This window comes from Typopeltis vanoorti, chromosome 9, assembly GCF_054136105.1.
Source record: "Typopeltis vanoorti isolate ZY-2024b chromosome 9, IOZ_Tvanoo_1.0, whole genome shotgun sequence".
NCBI classification, from domain to species: domain Eukaryota; kingdom Metazoa; phylum Arthropoda; class Arachnida; order Uropygi; family Thelyphonidae; genus Typopeltis; species Typopeltis vanoorti.
Window position 1 is genome coordinate 23,144,199 of NC_143557.1, and position 16,225 is coordinate 23,160,423.

Consider the following 16,225-nt stretch of genomic DNA (forward strand, 5'->3'; position numbering starts at 1 on the left):
AGGTACCTTTAGAAATGAGGTGAGTTGCATAAAGCAAGGTTTATCAAATGAAAGGGAAGAGTGCAGTGTGCTGTCATCTGCAAAACTGTGTATTGGGCTGGAGGTCAACTGAAGTAGGTCACTGATATATATATATATATATATATATATATATAGAAGGAAGAGGGTTGATGAGAGAACAGAACCTTGTGGAACCTGGTATTAGTTGAATGTGACAGAATAAGGAACATTTCTGTCAGAATGCACATACAATGTGCATCCTGACAGAAAACTGGCAGTCCAACTGCAGAAGTTCTGAGACACACCAAATGATGGAAGTTTGCTTAATGTGCCAAACCTGATCAAAAGCTTTAGAGATATCAAGTGTGATATATGTGATTAAATCTCCTGTTGATCAGCAGTGATGGGATTCATGCTATTGGTCGTTTATTAGCTCGAGTGCCTTCAAGGTAATGTAGGAATTAGGAATTGATGGTTTTCTCCATTACTTTAGACAGGTGAGTGAGATAGGGTGGTAGTTAGGTGGCAGTGATTTGTCGTCCTTCTTGGGATTGGGTTGAATTTAGGCCAATTTCCAGGCTGTTGGATAGATTCCAGTGGAGTATGAGAGCATGTTCGGGCGACATAGGACAGGAGTCAGTTCTAGTGCACAGACCTTCAGGACAATTGGAGGAATGCCATCAGGGCCAGGAGACTCTTGTGTCTAATTTGGACAATATTTTTCTGCTCTCTTTCTGACAAAGGGATGTAGGGGGAATTGCTTGGGGGAGGGGGGGGGTAATGATGCAATAAAGCAATCTGGCTGTAATAGTGATTCAAATAGTGTTGGGCAAAAGTTAACAGATTGCTTTGGTAAGAGACCAGAAAGCCCAACTGCCACTTGAACAGGCTGCAAGTTTCCTGCTTTTTTTGCTCTTTCGAACTCTGTTTTGGAAGCTTTGATAGTTTTCTTGCATCTATTTCAGGCTTGAGTATAAGCACTAAAGGAGGTTGGAGTTCTTAATATGAGCCAGTTATTCTTGTTGAGAGGCTTATACGCTGGTTAGACATAATAACTAATATTTAAGGAATTGACAGCGTATACTGGAAATATAGATTAAATAAACTTTAATATACACTTTCCGATATTTCGGCGAACGTTACGTTGCCATCTTCTTGGGAACTTACTAAAAGGACACGTGCACACAAGTACTAATACAACAAATGAGACTGAGGCTAGGACGCTAGCGTTTTCCTAAAGTCCTGATGGTGCCCCCTGGCGGGCTATATTGGTAGTTCTTGGCCTTTGGGCTGAAGTTCTTTTGATAAAAGTTTCCCAAATTTGGGGCAGTTTCATGCATCCAAATTTGTTGAGGTTTGGCATGTTCCTAAGGGCCGAGGCTGATTCCATGAATAGTCTTTCATACTTGAACTTGCTGCGGTGTATTACTGTGGCTTTCTTCCATCTTATTCTGTGGCGAGTATCCAGAGCGTGGTCTGCAAGCCCAGAGTGGCTGTACTGGTGGAATCGGATGTAATCCTTGTGTTCTGAGATTCTGATATTTGCTGTCCTGCCTGTTTGGCCAAAGTAGGACAGTTTACAGCTGCAAGGTCCCCCCCCCCACCCCCCCCCCCCCCCACCCCCCCCCCCCCCCACCCCCCCCCCCCCCCACCCCCCCCCCCCCCCACCCCCCCCCCCCCCCACCCCCCCCCCCCCCCACCCCCCCCCCCCCCCACCCCCCCCCCCCCCCACCCCCCCCCCCCCCCACCCCCCCCCCCCCCCACCCCCCCCCCCCCCCACCCCCCCCCCCCCCCACCCCCCCCCCCCCCCACCCCCCCCCCCCCCCACCCCCCCCCCCCCCCACCCCCCCCCCCCCCCACCCCCCCCCCCCCCCACCCCCCCCCCCCCCCACCCCCCCCCCCCCCCACCCCCCCCCCCCCCCACCCCCCCCCCCCCCCACCCCCCCCCCCCCCCACCCCCCCCCCCCCCCACCCCCCCCCCCCCCCACCCCCCCCCCCCCCCACCCCCCCCCCCCCCCACCCCCCCCCCCCCCCACCCCCCCCCCCCCCCACCCCCCCCCCCCCCCACCCCCCCCCCCCCCCACCCCCCCCATTTTTCATGGAGATGTTTGAAGAGAAAGCCTTAAACTCAGCCCCACAAAAACCTACCATATGGCTTCGCTATGTTGATGATGTTTTTGCTATTTGGCCACATGGCCCGGATTCACTCCTCTCCTTCCTAACACACTTGAACAACCAACACCCTAGAATCAAATTCACCCTGGAAAAAGAGGAAAACAATAACCTCCCCTTCCTAGACACACTAGTCACCCGCCAACCTGATGGAACCTTGGTTTTCTCAGTTTATAGAAAACCCACCCATACTGGCAGATACATCCACCAACAATCCCACCACCCCCCCTCACAACAATATGGAGTTATTAAAACATTATTCAACAGGGCAAAAATAATCTGTTCTAATGATCAAGCCCTAACCTCTGAACTAAATCACATCCGTGACACTTTCTCAGCCAACGGCTACCCCCTCCAAAAAATCCAAAAAATACTTAACCCAGTCATCCACAACCCACCACCCCCTCCCCCTCACAAAAAAGATTACTCTAAATCCATCACTATTCCCTACATCAGAGGCACCTCAGAAAAAATCAATAAAATCTTAAAAAAACATGACTTGACCACTTGTTACAGACCACATAGAAAACTGGCATCCCTTATCCGCTCTACCAAAGACCGACCTGGTGTATACCAGGTCCCTTGCAGCTGTAAACTGTCCTACTTTGGCCAAACAGGCAGGACAGCAAATATCAGAATCTCAGAACACAAGGATTACATCCGATTCCACCAGTACAGCCACTCTGGGCTTGCAGACCACGCTCTGGATACTCGCCACAGAATAAGATGGAAGAAAGCCACAGTAATACACCGCAGCAAGTTCAAGTATGAAAGACTATTCATGGAATCAGCCTCGGCCCTTAGGAACATGCCAAACCTCAACAAATTTGGATGCATGAAACTGCCCCAAATTTGGGAAACTTTTATCAAAAGAACTTCAGCCCAAAGGCCAAGAACTACCAATATAGCCCGCCAGGGGGCACCATCAGGACTTTAGGAAAACGCTAGCGTCCTAGCCTCAGTCTCATTTGTTGTATTAGTACTTGTGTGCACGTGTCCTTTTAGTAAGTTCCCAAGAAGATGGCAACGTAACGTTCGCCGAAATATCGGAAAGTGTATATTAAAGTTTATTTAATCTATATTTCCAGTATACGCTGTCAATTCCTTAAATATTAGTTATTATGAGCCAGTTATGATATCTTCAAGATTTCTTTGATTGAAGAGATATCTTCAAACAAAGAAGGTGAAAGTTGGGTGCTCTCTGGCAAGGTATGTCAGAGCAGATGTAGTTAAAGAGTGTAGTTTGGAAGGTTGAGGTGAATAGTGCTGGGGGGAAGGTGAGATTTAAGTTTCTGCCAAAAAGAATAGGTGAGGGTTTGGTAGACTGAAGGTGCTAGTGGATGCTATTAAGGCCACAGATGTTGGTAAAGTGGATATGCAAGGTTCTGTGGTGCATACATATGACCGCAGGAATCTTACACATTTCCTGTACAGTGCCTCCATGGTGGCATTACTTGATTTTTGCACTAATTTAACTTGTTTATAGTCTGATCCAATTGTTTTCCTCCATTTTGGCATTTTTCTTCAAGTTGTTTTCAGTGACGTCTTTGTTCTCTGTGGGCGAATGTTAGGTCATGTTCAGCACGTATGCACAAATTGGGTAAAGTGTCCTTAAACTTGTTGTTAATTGTTATTAATTTAGATGTGCTTGTCAGTGTGTCACAAGTTACTTTTACGAGGCATGGAAAGTTTGTTCTGTCCTCTTATTTATGGGTCTGAAATGATGGCACTTGATTATAATTCTAAAATCAAAGTTGCATTCTTCTACTAATTTGCTAGTGTCTTTTAATGATTTACCATTTTCTATCAGAATAAAAACAATGGCATTCAAATTTTTGTTTTTGGCCTCAATCGAGCGTTGTACTATTGATGGGATTAGGTTGCAGAGTTCGTTAGCAGGCAAGGGTGCACTTGCATTGTAGCACTGGTTTTCTGCTCACTTGCCTAAGTTCAAGAGATGTTTTACAGAAGGGAGGCTTAGCGAATACAAAAAGGTCTTGTTGAGGTCAATAAATAGCTTGTGGGTCGATTCATCTATTTTTGCACATGAAGCATGTAGCCAGTGGCAACAAAAATTACACTATATGCTTTTTTTCTTCTTTTTTTTTTATCAGTAACATCAATTTTATAGCTGCGGCACTTTATATTATTATTTGGTTTGTCGGCAATCGATGGTGCTATGCTGGCAAGACACAAGGCGCTCTTTCGTCATTTGGGGTTTTTTGCCACCATCTTTGCTTCGCACAGTAGGCATAGCAAGCACTTACACATGGCTGATTTTTAATCAGCTATGTGTAAGTGTAACTGATTTGATGCACTATAAGTACTCACAGGTTGTGCAGAAATAATTGGCTTCTTAGTATCTGCTGTTACGATTTCCATTTATTGATTAGTTTGAACAAAAACCACAATAATGATAAAATGTGGGAGTGCAAGTTTAGAGTAGCTTATTCACAGGCATCACCTGGTGGAATAGGTTAGAAGTTCTGATTGATGTTTGACATTCCTTACATGCTGCGTGGAGGTCTTCTTTCATTTATGTATTTTGAAGTAAACCTGCATGGTAAATGGCCATTAAAAATGAATTAATTTCCTAGCAAGATTTGAAAACCAAGAAACAGTTTCACTTCGTATGCGCTTCGCAACCATATGCCTGGGGAAGGAGTGTCCTAGGTTCGATTCCCGTCGGTGTCGTGAGGAGCTGAAGGATCTTCCTCAGCCATAACCAAGTTAGCCAGTCTTGGGTGTGGACAGCAGGGTTTTTTCCTCAGTTTATTCTGGGGTTTTTCATCCCGCAAAGCAGGCAAACTGGCCTTGAGACCTTATCCTGTAAACGGATTGAGGTCCGATGATCAATGGCCCTCGACACCGCAAGGTGAAAGAGGGTATAAAGAAGATGAGATGAGAAACAGTTTCACTCATTGCCAGCATTTTCTGAATAAACAGTTGACTTCACACAATCATCATCAGCTATAATTAACATTTTACACTGAAGTGACCAAGTTCATAGCATTGGCACTATGGACTTGGTCACTTAGCATTGGTTAGTTTAAGCATGATAATAATAATGTATGCAAGATGCTTTTAAAAAAATTCTTCCACAGTCTCATTTTATCTTTTATATTGAATGATAACTTATTAATGATAGTATTAAATGCACCAATAATCAGTTCTCTGGAAAAGATAATGTAAAAAATTCCATTATCTATGCTCCAGCCATTCTAAGGTTGCAGACCCACTAACACTGATTACTAGCTCCATTGGAAGAAAATTTTCTTGTCGTACAAAAGTAGATATAAATGCGAGAGCCTACTTCTCAGAATCTGCTACAGCTTGTGACATTCTCCAAATCTAAATCTGTTTACCAAAAACCTGAAAGATTGTCAGCTGAATCAGCAAGATTCCTTACTACAACCATAAGGGTGCCATTTAGGTCATTAGAAAATCCTCCCTTTTGTACACTTTAAAATAATGCTGGATTAAATAACCACTTGATTTATATAATGTTATATGCATTTGGCTAGCTTGGTCTTTATTATGAGGACTAGATGAATTGTCATATTGTATTTTAGATCAAATTTTTTTCCCAGTAATCAAACATACTAATTGCAGCATTTTTTGGAAATATTTTCTTTTCCTCTTATTGTTGTTACCACTTAATAACTTTCCAGAGTAATTAAACTAGGTACCTAGAATATCTTTAGTTTTTATATTTCTATTATAATCTTTAATTACTTACTTTAGTGGAATCCAGAATATTTTATCCCCTTTATATCTTCTAAAGGGCTCAGTGTTTTTCTGAGTGATTTATCTAACATAATTTTAAAACTTTCGTTATACTGTTCATTTTATTGCCCATAATTGTTGAATATGGAATGCATTATCATGAATAGAGATATGCACACATCATTTATAATGCAGTCAATATGAATTTCCTTATTCCTTATATGTTATCTGCTTGTCTATGTAATGTCAAAGACATGCTCAAAACAAAAGTCTAGTGTAATTTTACCATTGCTCTTAACTATTTCTTTTTCTCCAAATTTTCTTAAATTATTTCTTTAGATCTACAGATGTTCTCTATTCGCCTCATAATAAGCAGCAAATACTTTTCTTTCTTCTTTACACCTTTGGTGAGTTTAGGCATAAGCTGCATTATTTTTTCTATGTTGAAATTTGAGAATCTCAAAATAGGAAAATAAAAACTGGATGTTACCTTAGATAAGCTTAACATGAAGATAATTTAGAAGCTGACGTTGTCTTCAGTTACAGAATTATCTTCATATTAGTCTTAAATATTATAGTACCCATCTTTTTTTTTCTTCAGATAAATGATGTTAGACAGTTCACTCTCACTATAACGAACTGCTCAAAAGTCCTGACTAATGCCACATAGATACAATGCTGTGCTCAAAGAAATTCATTTAGCAAACTAACCACAGTTCCTGTAGTCCCTGATCAATTTGCTGTAGTGAGAATCAGCTGTAATTATTATCGCCTAAGATCTTATTTGATAATGTCAATTTTTTCACACAGGATTTGTCCTTTGTTTCAGTAACTGCTTGCTATCATCATTGTCTTAGTTTCTCAGTAAGGTTTTATAATTAAATAATATTCTAGCTGGCATGAAATTGTATTATATTTGAGGAATTATACGAATAGCAAAGTGTGTTTTCTTGGTTGAACTATATAGAATAGTTTAGTTGTATCGATACAAAATAAATAATGGAAAAAACTCACGTAGAAAGATTATTTAATAGTATTTACTATTAAATAATCTTTCTACGTGAGTTTTTTCCGTTATTTATTTTGTATCGATATGTCTACTCACGGTTTACCTCTTTTAAAACTTAGTTTAGTTGTATGACTAATAATAACATGCACCACAAGAATTGGAGTGGACATCAAATCATAAACCCAGTCATTTCTCCACATTCTTTTTCAGATATCTTCATATCTAAAAGTATCTTCATAATTGTATGAGGAATTTAGAAACACAGCAGTTATATAATTTTGCTGCTGCAGATGTTCAAACATTTTATAGTATTCAAAGACAAGCAATTCATTTTCACAAGCCGTGAAAATTAATAAAAGAACAAATTTATTTATTTCATACAAATTATAATTTTGTAACTGTCATTACTATTACTTGATTAAAGTTTATGTAAATTATGTAAATAAATTACTTCTCTTTCTTCCCTTCAGAGACATGTTTTGTGCTGGTCGTGTGCCAGATGATGATTTGAAAAGAACTATGAAAGCTTGTGGAGGTTCAGTTTTATCTACAGTGTTCGATTTAAATGATGGTAATTTAGGAACCTGTGAAGTTTTTGAAGAAATGCAGATTGGTGGAGAGAGGTAAAAGTTATTTTACAGTTGTAGTTTTGTTTAGAACATTTTGCAAACTGTAAGATATGTTGCACAAAGATTTTAACTTGCATGCTTTTTCTTTTTCTTTTTTTTTTATCCTGTTGTGTTTTTTAAATGCAATACATGAATTTACACTATTACAAAAAGTCAAAAAGGAGTTAGTATTATCAGCATTCCTAACAAACTGCTTATTTTATGATTATTATTCTAAAGATTATACATCTGATCCACTTTTGTTACTCAGCTAAAATTGATTTCTTACCCCTTCCTCCATAAAGAAGTGCATTATGAGTGCATTATTCCACATTACTAATTTCCCTTAATTATTATTAAGGGAAATTAGTAATGTGGAATTGGCAATAAAAATACATAAATGTCATACAAATATCATAAAGATAAAATTATTATTAATTCTGATTCGTTTTATGAATTTAAACCATTAATACAAAGTAATATTGCAGTTGCAGAAAGTGTCAGCAACTGCAATGTTTTTATTTTTTTAATTTTTTTTTTATATGTATACTACTATTGAATGCATGTTGTTTGTTATGTGTCATCCAGTTATTTCTTACTCTTAATGATTTTGTGAACAAAGGCTCTCTATCTCACTCAGCCTCTTGTCTTTTCTGTCAGCAGTTGTAAGTTCCTTTATGTTGACATCCAATTCTTTTGCAGGCTTCCTCTCCTTCTCATACCCTTGAGCTTCCCCAACATAACTGCCATGTCCAATGATTCATCTACTCACGTAATATGCCACAGTGCATTAACTTCTCTTTAGTGATCTCATCGCCTCTAAGGAGCATTCTGTGTTTATATTCTTTAAAACCTTCTTATTAGTCATTTTTGCAGTCCATGGGATTCTCACATTCATAATTCATTGAATCAGTTTGCTTTCTCTCTTCCTTTCTTCTTAATGAATGACCCAGCTTTCACATCCGTGCATCACTACTGGAAATACCATTACGTTCATGGCCTAACATCTCTATCTTTCATAGTTTTTGTCAAGTTTAACATAGCTTTATTTTTCCATTGCTATCCTTTTAATTTCATCTTCACATTGACCTATCATTTCTTATTCTGCACTCCAGTGAATCATAACTTTCACCACTTCTGTTTTATCTCCTTCAATGATAAATTCATCCAAATTGCCAGATTGACCATAGTCATGACTGCAGGTGTATTTTCGTTCTTCTATGTCTGTCTATAGTAGTCCAACTTGCAGGAACAAGAAACTATATATACACCTGGAACTGAGAGGAGAGGGAATTTTTCTTTAATGGCAGATAAGGGTAGATACTTTTAAGTAGAGATTGAAAATGGTGCAAAGATTGCATTTCTTTAAGATTCTGGATATTTTTCTGGTGTGCCTCGGACATAGGGGATAGTGATAGCATTACTAAAATCTTTATGAAGAAAAGGTCATTGATTAGAGCAGTGTTTCTCAAAGTGTGGTATGCATACCCCCAGGGCATATGTGGCAATTTTTGGCTATGCATCATTAACACATGGAATCATTATTAAGAAAAAAAAAGAATTATCTTAAATGTATATATATTTTTCAATAAATTATATATTATGTATGAATTCTCCTACTCAAATTGCGAGTTACTATCGCCACGACATTCACGTCCTGGCGACAGTAACTCGCTTCCTGTGGTAAACAACACGCCCTCCTCAACAGCGTCACTATACTGAAGACACAAGAAAAACGAGTAGTTTTATTGTATCACTGAATAAGGTACAGAGACATTTATGTCTCTGTACCTTATTGTGTTGTAATCTGTGTAATATATTTCTCAACAAACAATGCAATTAGAGACAACTGGGATAAAAACTGCACTAACTAATGAATCACATCTCCCCTTCAACAGAAACTGCTGTGTAGACTCAAGCAAAACCATATGTTGCCGGTGCAACATATGGTTTTGCTTGACACCACCACGTCGTGAATGTTAATTTTGGGGGAAAGGTGCAAGTTATATTCGAGTAAATACGGTAATATTTTTAGCTTACAAATTCTTAAGTATGGATCATTGGTTAAAACCCACAAAAGAGAGCAATATAGGAAATACAAGTAGCTGTAAGGAACAAGAAAACATTGATATTGTATCTGGATCAAATGAAATTGATAAGGGTGTGTCGTCTGACATCTCTAGAGAACTAACTAGGAAGAAGATGAAAAATCTTCATAAGTATGATATGAATTATTTGAAATGTGGATTTTCATGGAACAGGAAATGAAGAGGAACCTATTCCAATTTTGTTCTATTAAAAATAAATCATATTTCTTGTTTACATGAATATATAAATTCAAATAAAATAGCCACAATGAAATATACTTTATTTATTTATTATTATTATTTTGATAAGGGGTACTTGGTAATAATAAAAACTTAAAAAGGGGTATGCAGATATCTGAAGTTTCAGAAACACTGGATTGGGGGAATGATTTATTTTTTTTTTTATATATATTGTGGGAACTGTAACCATTAGATAGAAAAGTGTGGTGTATATGATTGAGTTCTGTTGCAAGAGAGGTCTCATTGGAACAAGGGTTATAAGCACTATGAATGAGTGTTTTTATGACACCATATTGTTGAGAGGGCTGGGCGGGTGATGAGAAAGTTTGTGAATGTATCTGCCTATGTGAGTGGGTGTCCTATATGCTGAGAAGGACAGGTTACCATTAGGTAAGTGGGTGACCAAGTTGTCTAGAAAGGCCAGACTATTATTAGTTTCCTTTCCCATTGTAAATTGGATTCTTGGATGAAGGCTATTGAGTTGACATAGAAAAGGCATCATCTACATATCTCATCCAGATAGAAGGTTTGAGAGGGGCTGAGTCAAGAACTTGTTTTTCAAAATCTTGCATAAAAAATTGGCAGGAGGGGTGTGAGAGGGGAGACCCCATAGAGGTTCTCTCTGTCTGTTTATAAATTTTACTATCCATTCCCGTTATTTCTCGTGGAAGAACAAAATTGATAAAAAATGGTAAGATTTTGTGTACATTCGAGAGGAAGATTGAAAAGCTGCTGGTAATAATCTGTTGTCTTGGGTGAATAGAAATTACTGGAAAGGTTAAGATCTCATTTATGTTTTCTTCAAGAGAACTGCAACACTTCAACTTAATTAGCTCCGTCTGAGATGAGTCATTTACAGAATAATGGTTCTTGTGAAAAGCATACATGTAATTTCAATGTAGATTTATTTATTTTGCACTATGAATTTTTTTTCCCCAATGTCTGTGTTCTATTTATCTTGAGAAATATGTCTTAATTTAATTTTTTTAATCATTCCTACCAACAAAAGATAATACAATTCCAGATTTATGGTGTTACTACTCATCCATCTTCTTGATTTATCTTCATGACTATGAGAATGCAGTCTATATTGGACTGCATCCTCAGTCCAATCCTCATAGTCATGAAGGAATTCATATTGAATTCCTTGAAACACCTCTTGATTGCTTTCAATGCATTGCTTGACTTCTTTACCCTGCACTTTCTCATGCCAAGGCTTCCAATTGCTATATCATCATCATCACCAACAAATTCCTACCATGTACCCTCAAGGGGTGTACAGGATATGATAGTACTACATCAAAAATTTATATCATTACTAACTTCCTATCTACAATTTTCCTCCAGATCAGTCTATCGGATCTTATACATGTATTTCTGTCATCTAAGGCACTTTGTACTGTATCAATCCACCCATATCATGGTCTTCCTCTGGATCGTTTTCCTGCCAACCTGGCAGAGAACACTTGTTTTGCTAATCTTTTCTCGCCCATTCTGTTTAAATGACCATACCACTTGAGATTAGCTCTGCTAACGCATTCCTGGATGCTGATAATGTCAAGTTCTTTCCTAATATCCTCGTTTTTAATATGATATTGCCAGTGATGCCATCTGTTCACACCTCTAATATTTCTCAGTATTCTTATATCTGCAGTCTCTAGTCTTTGATCAAGTGTTTTACTTCTGACCCAGCTCTCAGATCCATAAGTTAAAACTGGTTTGAACACTGTTTTGTATACAGCTAATTTACTGTTCCGGCTAATTTCTCTCTTATTCCATATGAATTTATTCAATTGACTTCCTACCATACCAGCTTTGTTGATTCTGTTGTCTATTTCGATATTTAATTCACCATCTTCACTAAACATTGTGCCTAAGTAGGTGAAATGTTTTACTTGTTCCACAGATTCTCTATTCACAACGCAGTAGACGTTTTCAACGATTCTACCTATTTTCATTGTGTTTGTCTTTTTATTGCTGACCTTCATACCATATCTATTACAACAGTTATTCAATTTAGTCTTCAAATTAGCCTGGTCAGTGTTTTTTACCACTGTGCTGTCATCACTGCTTTTTTCATTTAGCAGTTTTTCAAAGTTATTACTCCATACTTTAAGGATATCTTTTTCTTCTGTTTTCATGTAACCTTTATCATCTCTAACTCCTTTTACAGCACTCTTTCCTCCACTCCTAAGATTCTTCAACAACCTCCAGAATATTTTGCCACCTTTTTGATATTTATTTTCTATATGCTTGCCAAAGTCCTCTCATGGCGTTTGTTTAGCTAGTTGTACACAGTGTCGAGCATTATTGCATTTGTTTCTGTATTCTCTAAGAGCTCAAGCTGACTTATTTGCCAGAAACTTTTGATATGCCTTCTTCTTTTCCTTCACTGCCTCTTTAACTTCCTGTGTCCACCATGGAGTTCTAATTTTTCTATCGTTGCAGACAACATCACCACATGCATCTCTAGATGAATCAATCAGGGCTTTCTTCAAGGCTTGCCACTGAATCTCCAAGGTTTGATTCCTGTTCTCAAACTCTTTCATTTTTTCTTCAATAATTTATGTGTATTTTAGTCTACAGTTCACATCTGAGAGCTGCTCAACTTTTATTCGCTTTAAAAATTTCTTACATGTTATTCTTTTCAATATGGAATTCAATCTTATACTGCTCAAGACTAAATAGTGATCACGTCCAATTTCAAATCCTTGGTACACTCTGGTGTCCTGAACCAGGGAAAAACATCCCCACTTTGCTATGTAGATCCCCAACAAGGAACAACTTTTCCTTTTTCATTGTGTCAGTTGCTTTTTCTAAAGCCTCAAAAAATTCCTCCACTTCTATCTTAGTAAAACCTTCTGTGGGAGACCATAGGCACAAATAAGTCTCATTGTTCAGTTCTCCATTCTCATATTTGCCCACATTACTCTACTTGAGACTAACTGCCATTCAAGAAGATTAGCCTCGTATTTTGTGTTTAATACTGGCTACTCCTTCCTTTTCTTGATTGTCATTGCCTGAATATAACATTTTGTATTTATTGCTCAGAAAGATCTCGCCAATTTTTGTCTTTTTGTTTTAGTCACCACTATTATGTTGATCTGGTACTTATCTAATTCCTCAGCTCGCTCCATTTCTTTGCCATTCAGGCTTCTTATGTTGATGGTATCGATCTTTAACTCTGGTGATGTTGAATTGGGGTGTGTTTTCAGATTTGTTCCAGTAGCTGACTTTTCGTTGTTCGCCCTGGTTCCCTGGCGGAAACAACGGGAGGCCTTGTTTATCCAGACGACGCCCCAGTCGTCATGAAATTTTGTCATGTTGTACCATCATTTTTTTATTTTGGTTTAACCAATAAGAATACAATTTGAACCAAAATAAAAAATGAATAAGGGAACCAGGATGAACAGTGAAAAATCAGCTACTGGAACAAATCTGAAAACACACCCCAACTCAAAATGACCAGAGTAAAAGATCGGTACTGTCAGCTTCTTATGTTGATAGTACCGATCTTTAACTCTTTGTTTAACTCCATTTCTTTGCCATCCAGCAAAGAAATGGAGCTAGCTGAGGAATTAGATAAATACCATATCGACATAATAGGGGTGACTGAAACAAAAAGATAAAAACTAGTGAGATCTTTCTGAGCAATAAATACAAAATGTTATATTCAGGCAATGAAAAACAAGGAAAAGAAGGAGTAGCCATAGTATTTATCACAAAATACAAGGCTAATCTTCTTGAATGGCAGTCAGTCTCAAGTAGAGTAATGTGGGCAAATATGAGAATGGGGAACTGGACAGTGAGACTTATTTGTGCCTATGGTGGTCCCACAGAAGGTTCTACTAAGTTAAAAGTGGAGGAATTTTTTGAGGCTTTAAAAAAAGCAACTGACACAATGAAAAAGGAAAGGCTTGTCCTTGTTGGAGATCTAAATAGCAGAGTAGGATATGATTGTGAGACATACAAAAATATTTTGGGAAAATTTGGAGAAAAGAGCAAAGCTAATAATAATGGCAAATATCTGTTGGATTTCTGCTCAGGACATGGACTGGTTATTACTAACACCATGTTCCAACATAAAAATGTGCACAAATTCACATGGAGAGAAGAGGCTAGGAATAAGAAAAGTCTCATTGACTATGTTATTGATGATAGTGATGTTTTCTCCCTGATGCAGGACACCAGAGTGTACAGAGAATTTGAAATTGGAAGTGATCACTATTTAGTCTTGAGCAGGATAAAATTGAATTTCATATTGAAAAGAATGACATGTAAGAAAGTTTTAAAGCAAATAAAAGTTAAGCTGCTCTCAGATGTGAACTGTAGACTAAAATACACAAAGATTATTGAAGAAAAAATGAAAGAGTTTGAGAACAGGAATCAAACCTTGGAGATTCAGTTGCAAGCCAAGCCTTGAAGAAAGCCCTAATTGATTCAGCTAGAGAGGCATGTGGTGAAGTTGTCTGCAAGTATAGAAAAATTACAACTCCATGGTGGACACAGGAAATTAAAGAGGCAGTGAAGGAAAAGAAGAAAGCATATCAAAAGTTCTTGGCAAATAAGTCAGCTTGTGCTCTTAGAGAATACAGAGACAAATGCAAGAATGCTAGACACTGTGTAAAACTAGCTAAACAAAAGTCATGAGAGGACTTTGGCAAACATATAGGAAATAAATATCAAAAAGATGGCAAAATATTCTGGAGGTTGTTGAAGAATCTTAGGAGTGGAGGATAGAGTGTTGTAAAAGGAGTTAGAGATGATAAAGGTGACATGAAAACAGAAGAAAAAGATATCCTTAAAGTATGGAGTAATAACTTTGAAAAACTGCTAAATGAAACAAGCAGTGAGGGCACAGTGGTAAAAAGCACTCAACAGGCATACTCGGGAATATATATCCATACTTGAAGTAGAAAAAGCCATCAAAGGCTTGAAATGTTTTAAGGCAGCAGGGGTAGATGATATTCGACCAAAAATGCTGAAGTATGGTGGTATAAAAGTCTTACAGTGGCTGCACTGCGTAGTTCAGAATGCCTGGACAGATCGACGAATTCCCGATGTTTGGGGTAGAGCTCTAATAGTACCCATATATAAAAAGGGAAATAAAACAATGTGAGAATTACAGAAGTATTTCCCTACTGGAAATACTTCTGTATTTCCAGTAGGGTATACTTGCACAGATCTTGCCAGGAACTGAGTGTTCCTGGCAAGATCTATGCAAGTATACTTGAGAAAAGGTTGAGAAGAATTGTGAAAAAAAAAAAGAGCTAGTTGAAGAACAAGCTGGATTGAGGCCAAATAGAGACTGTCATGATCAGATCTTCACTTTATGAAAAATAGTCAAGAAAGCATGGGAATATAACAAAGATCCGTATTTAAGTTTTGTCGATTTGGAAAAGGCATATGACAAGGTGCCAAGAGAGAAGCTATTCAATATGCTACAGTTATATGGTGACAATGTGGGATTATATCAAGCAATACTTAGTCTTTATTTGAGTTATAAGTCAGCATTTAGGATTGAAGGATGTACATTATCCCCTCTGTTATTCATTATTTATATGGATCACATAATAAAGGAAAGTGATACTAAAGATGATATCAGAATTGGAGATGTTAATGTCAGCTCTTTGCTTTATTCGGATGATGTTATACTTCTAAATAAATCCGCTACAAGTCTGCAAGATTCTCTGACTAAATTGAATAACTGTTGTAATAGAGATGGTATGAAGGTCAGTAATAAAAAAGATAAAGACAATGAAAATAGGCAGAATCATTGAAAATGTCAACTGTGTTATGAATGGAGAACCTGTGGAACAAGTAAAACATTTCAGCTACTTAGGCGCGATTTTTAGTGAAGATGGTAAATTAAATATAGAAATAGACAACAGAATCAGCAAAGCTTGTATAGTGGGAAGTCAATTGAATAAATTCATATGGAATAAGAGAGAAATTAGTCGAAACACTCAATTTGCTGTATACAAGACAATGTTCAAACCTATTTAAACTTATGGATCTGAGAGCTGGATCAGAAGTAAAACACTTGACCAAACACTAGAGACTGCAGATATGAGATTCCTGAGAAAGATTATAGGCGTGAACAGATGGCATCAATGGCAATATCATATTAAAAACGAGGATATTAGGAAAGAACTTGACATTGTCAGCATCCAGGAATGCGTTAGCAGAGCTAATCTCAAGTGGTATAGTCACTTAAACAGAATGGGCGAAGAAAGATTAACAAAACAAGTGTTCTCTGCCAGGTTGGCAGTAAAACGACCCAGAGGAAGACCAAGATATAGGTGATTTGATAGTGTACAAAGTGCCTTAGACGATAGAAATATAAGATGTGATAATGTTGGAGTCTTGACAAGTAACATACT

The 16,225-nt window shown here is 37.9% G+C and overlaps 1 protein-coding gene across 1 annotated transcript in view; it reads left to right on the forward strand.

Annotated features, from left to right (window-relative positions):
- Positions 1–16,225, forward strand: part of CCT7 (chaperonin containing TCP1 subunit 7) — a 154,516-nt gene that overhangs the window by 111,534 nt on the left and 26,757 nt on the right. The window contains exon 9 of the mRNA XM_090397352.1: positions 7,378–7,530. Within this exon, the coding sequence (XP_090253478.1) occupies positions 7,378–7,530 (153 nt within the window). The remainder of the gene's footprint in view (positions 1–7,377; positions 7,531–16,225) is intronic.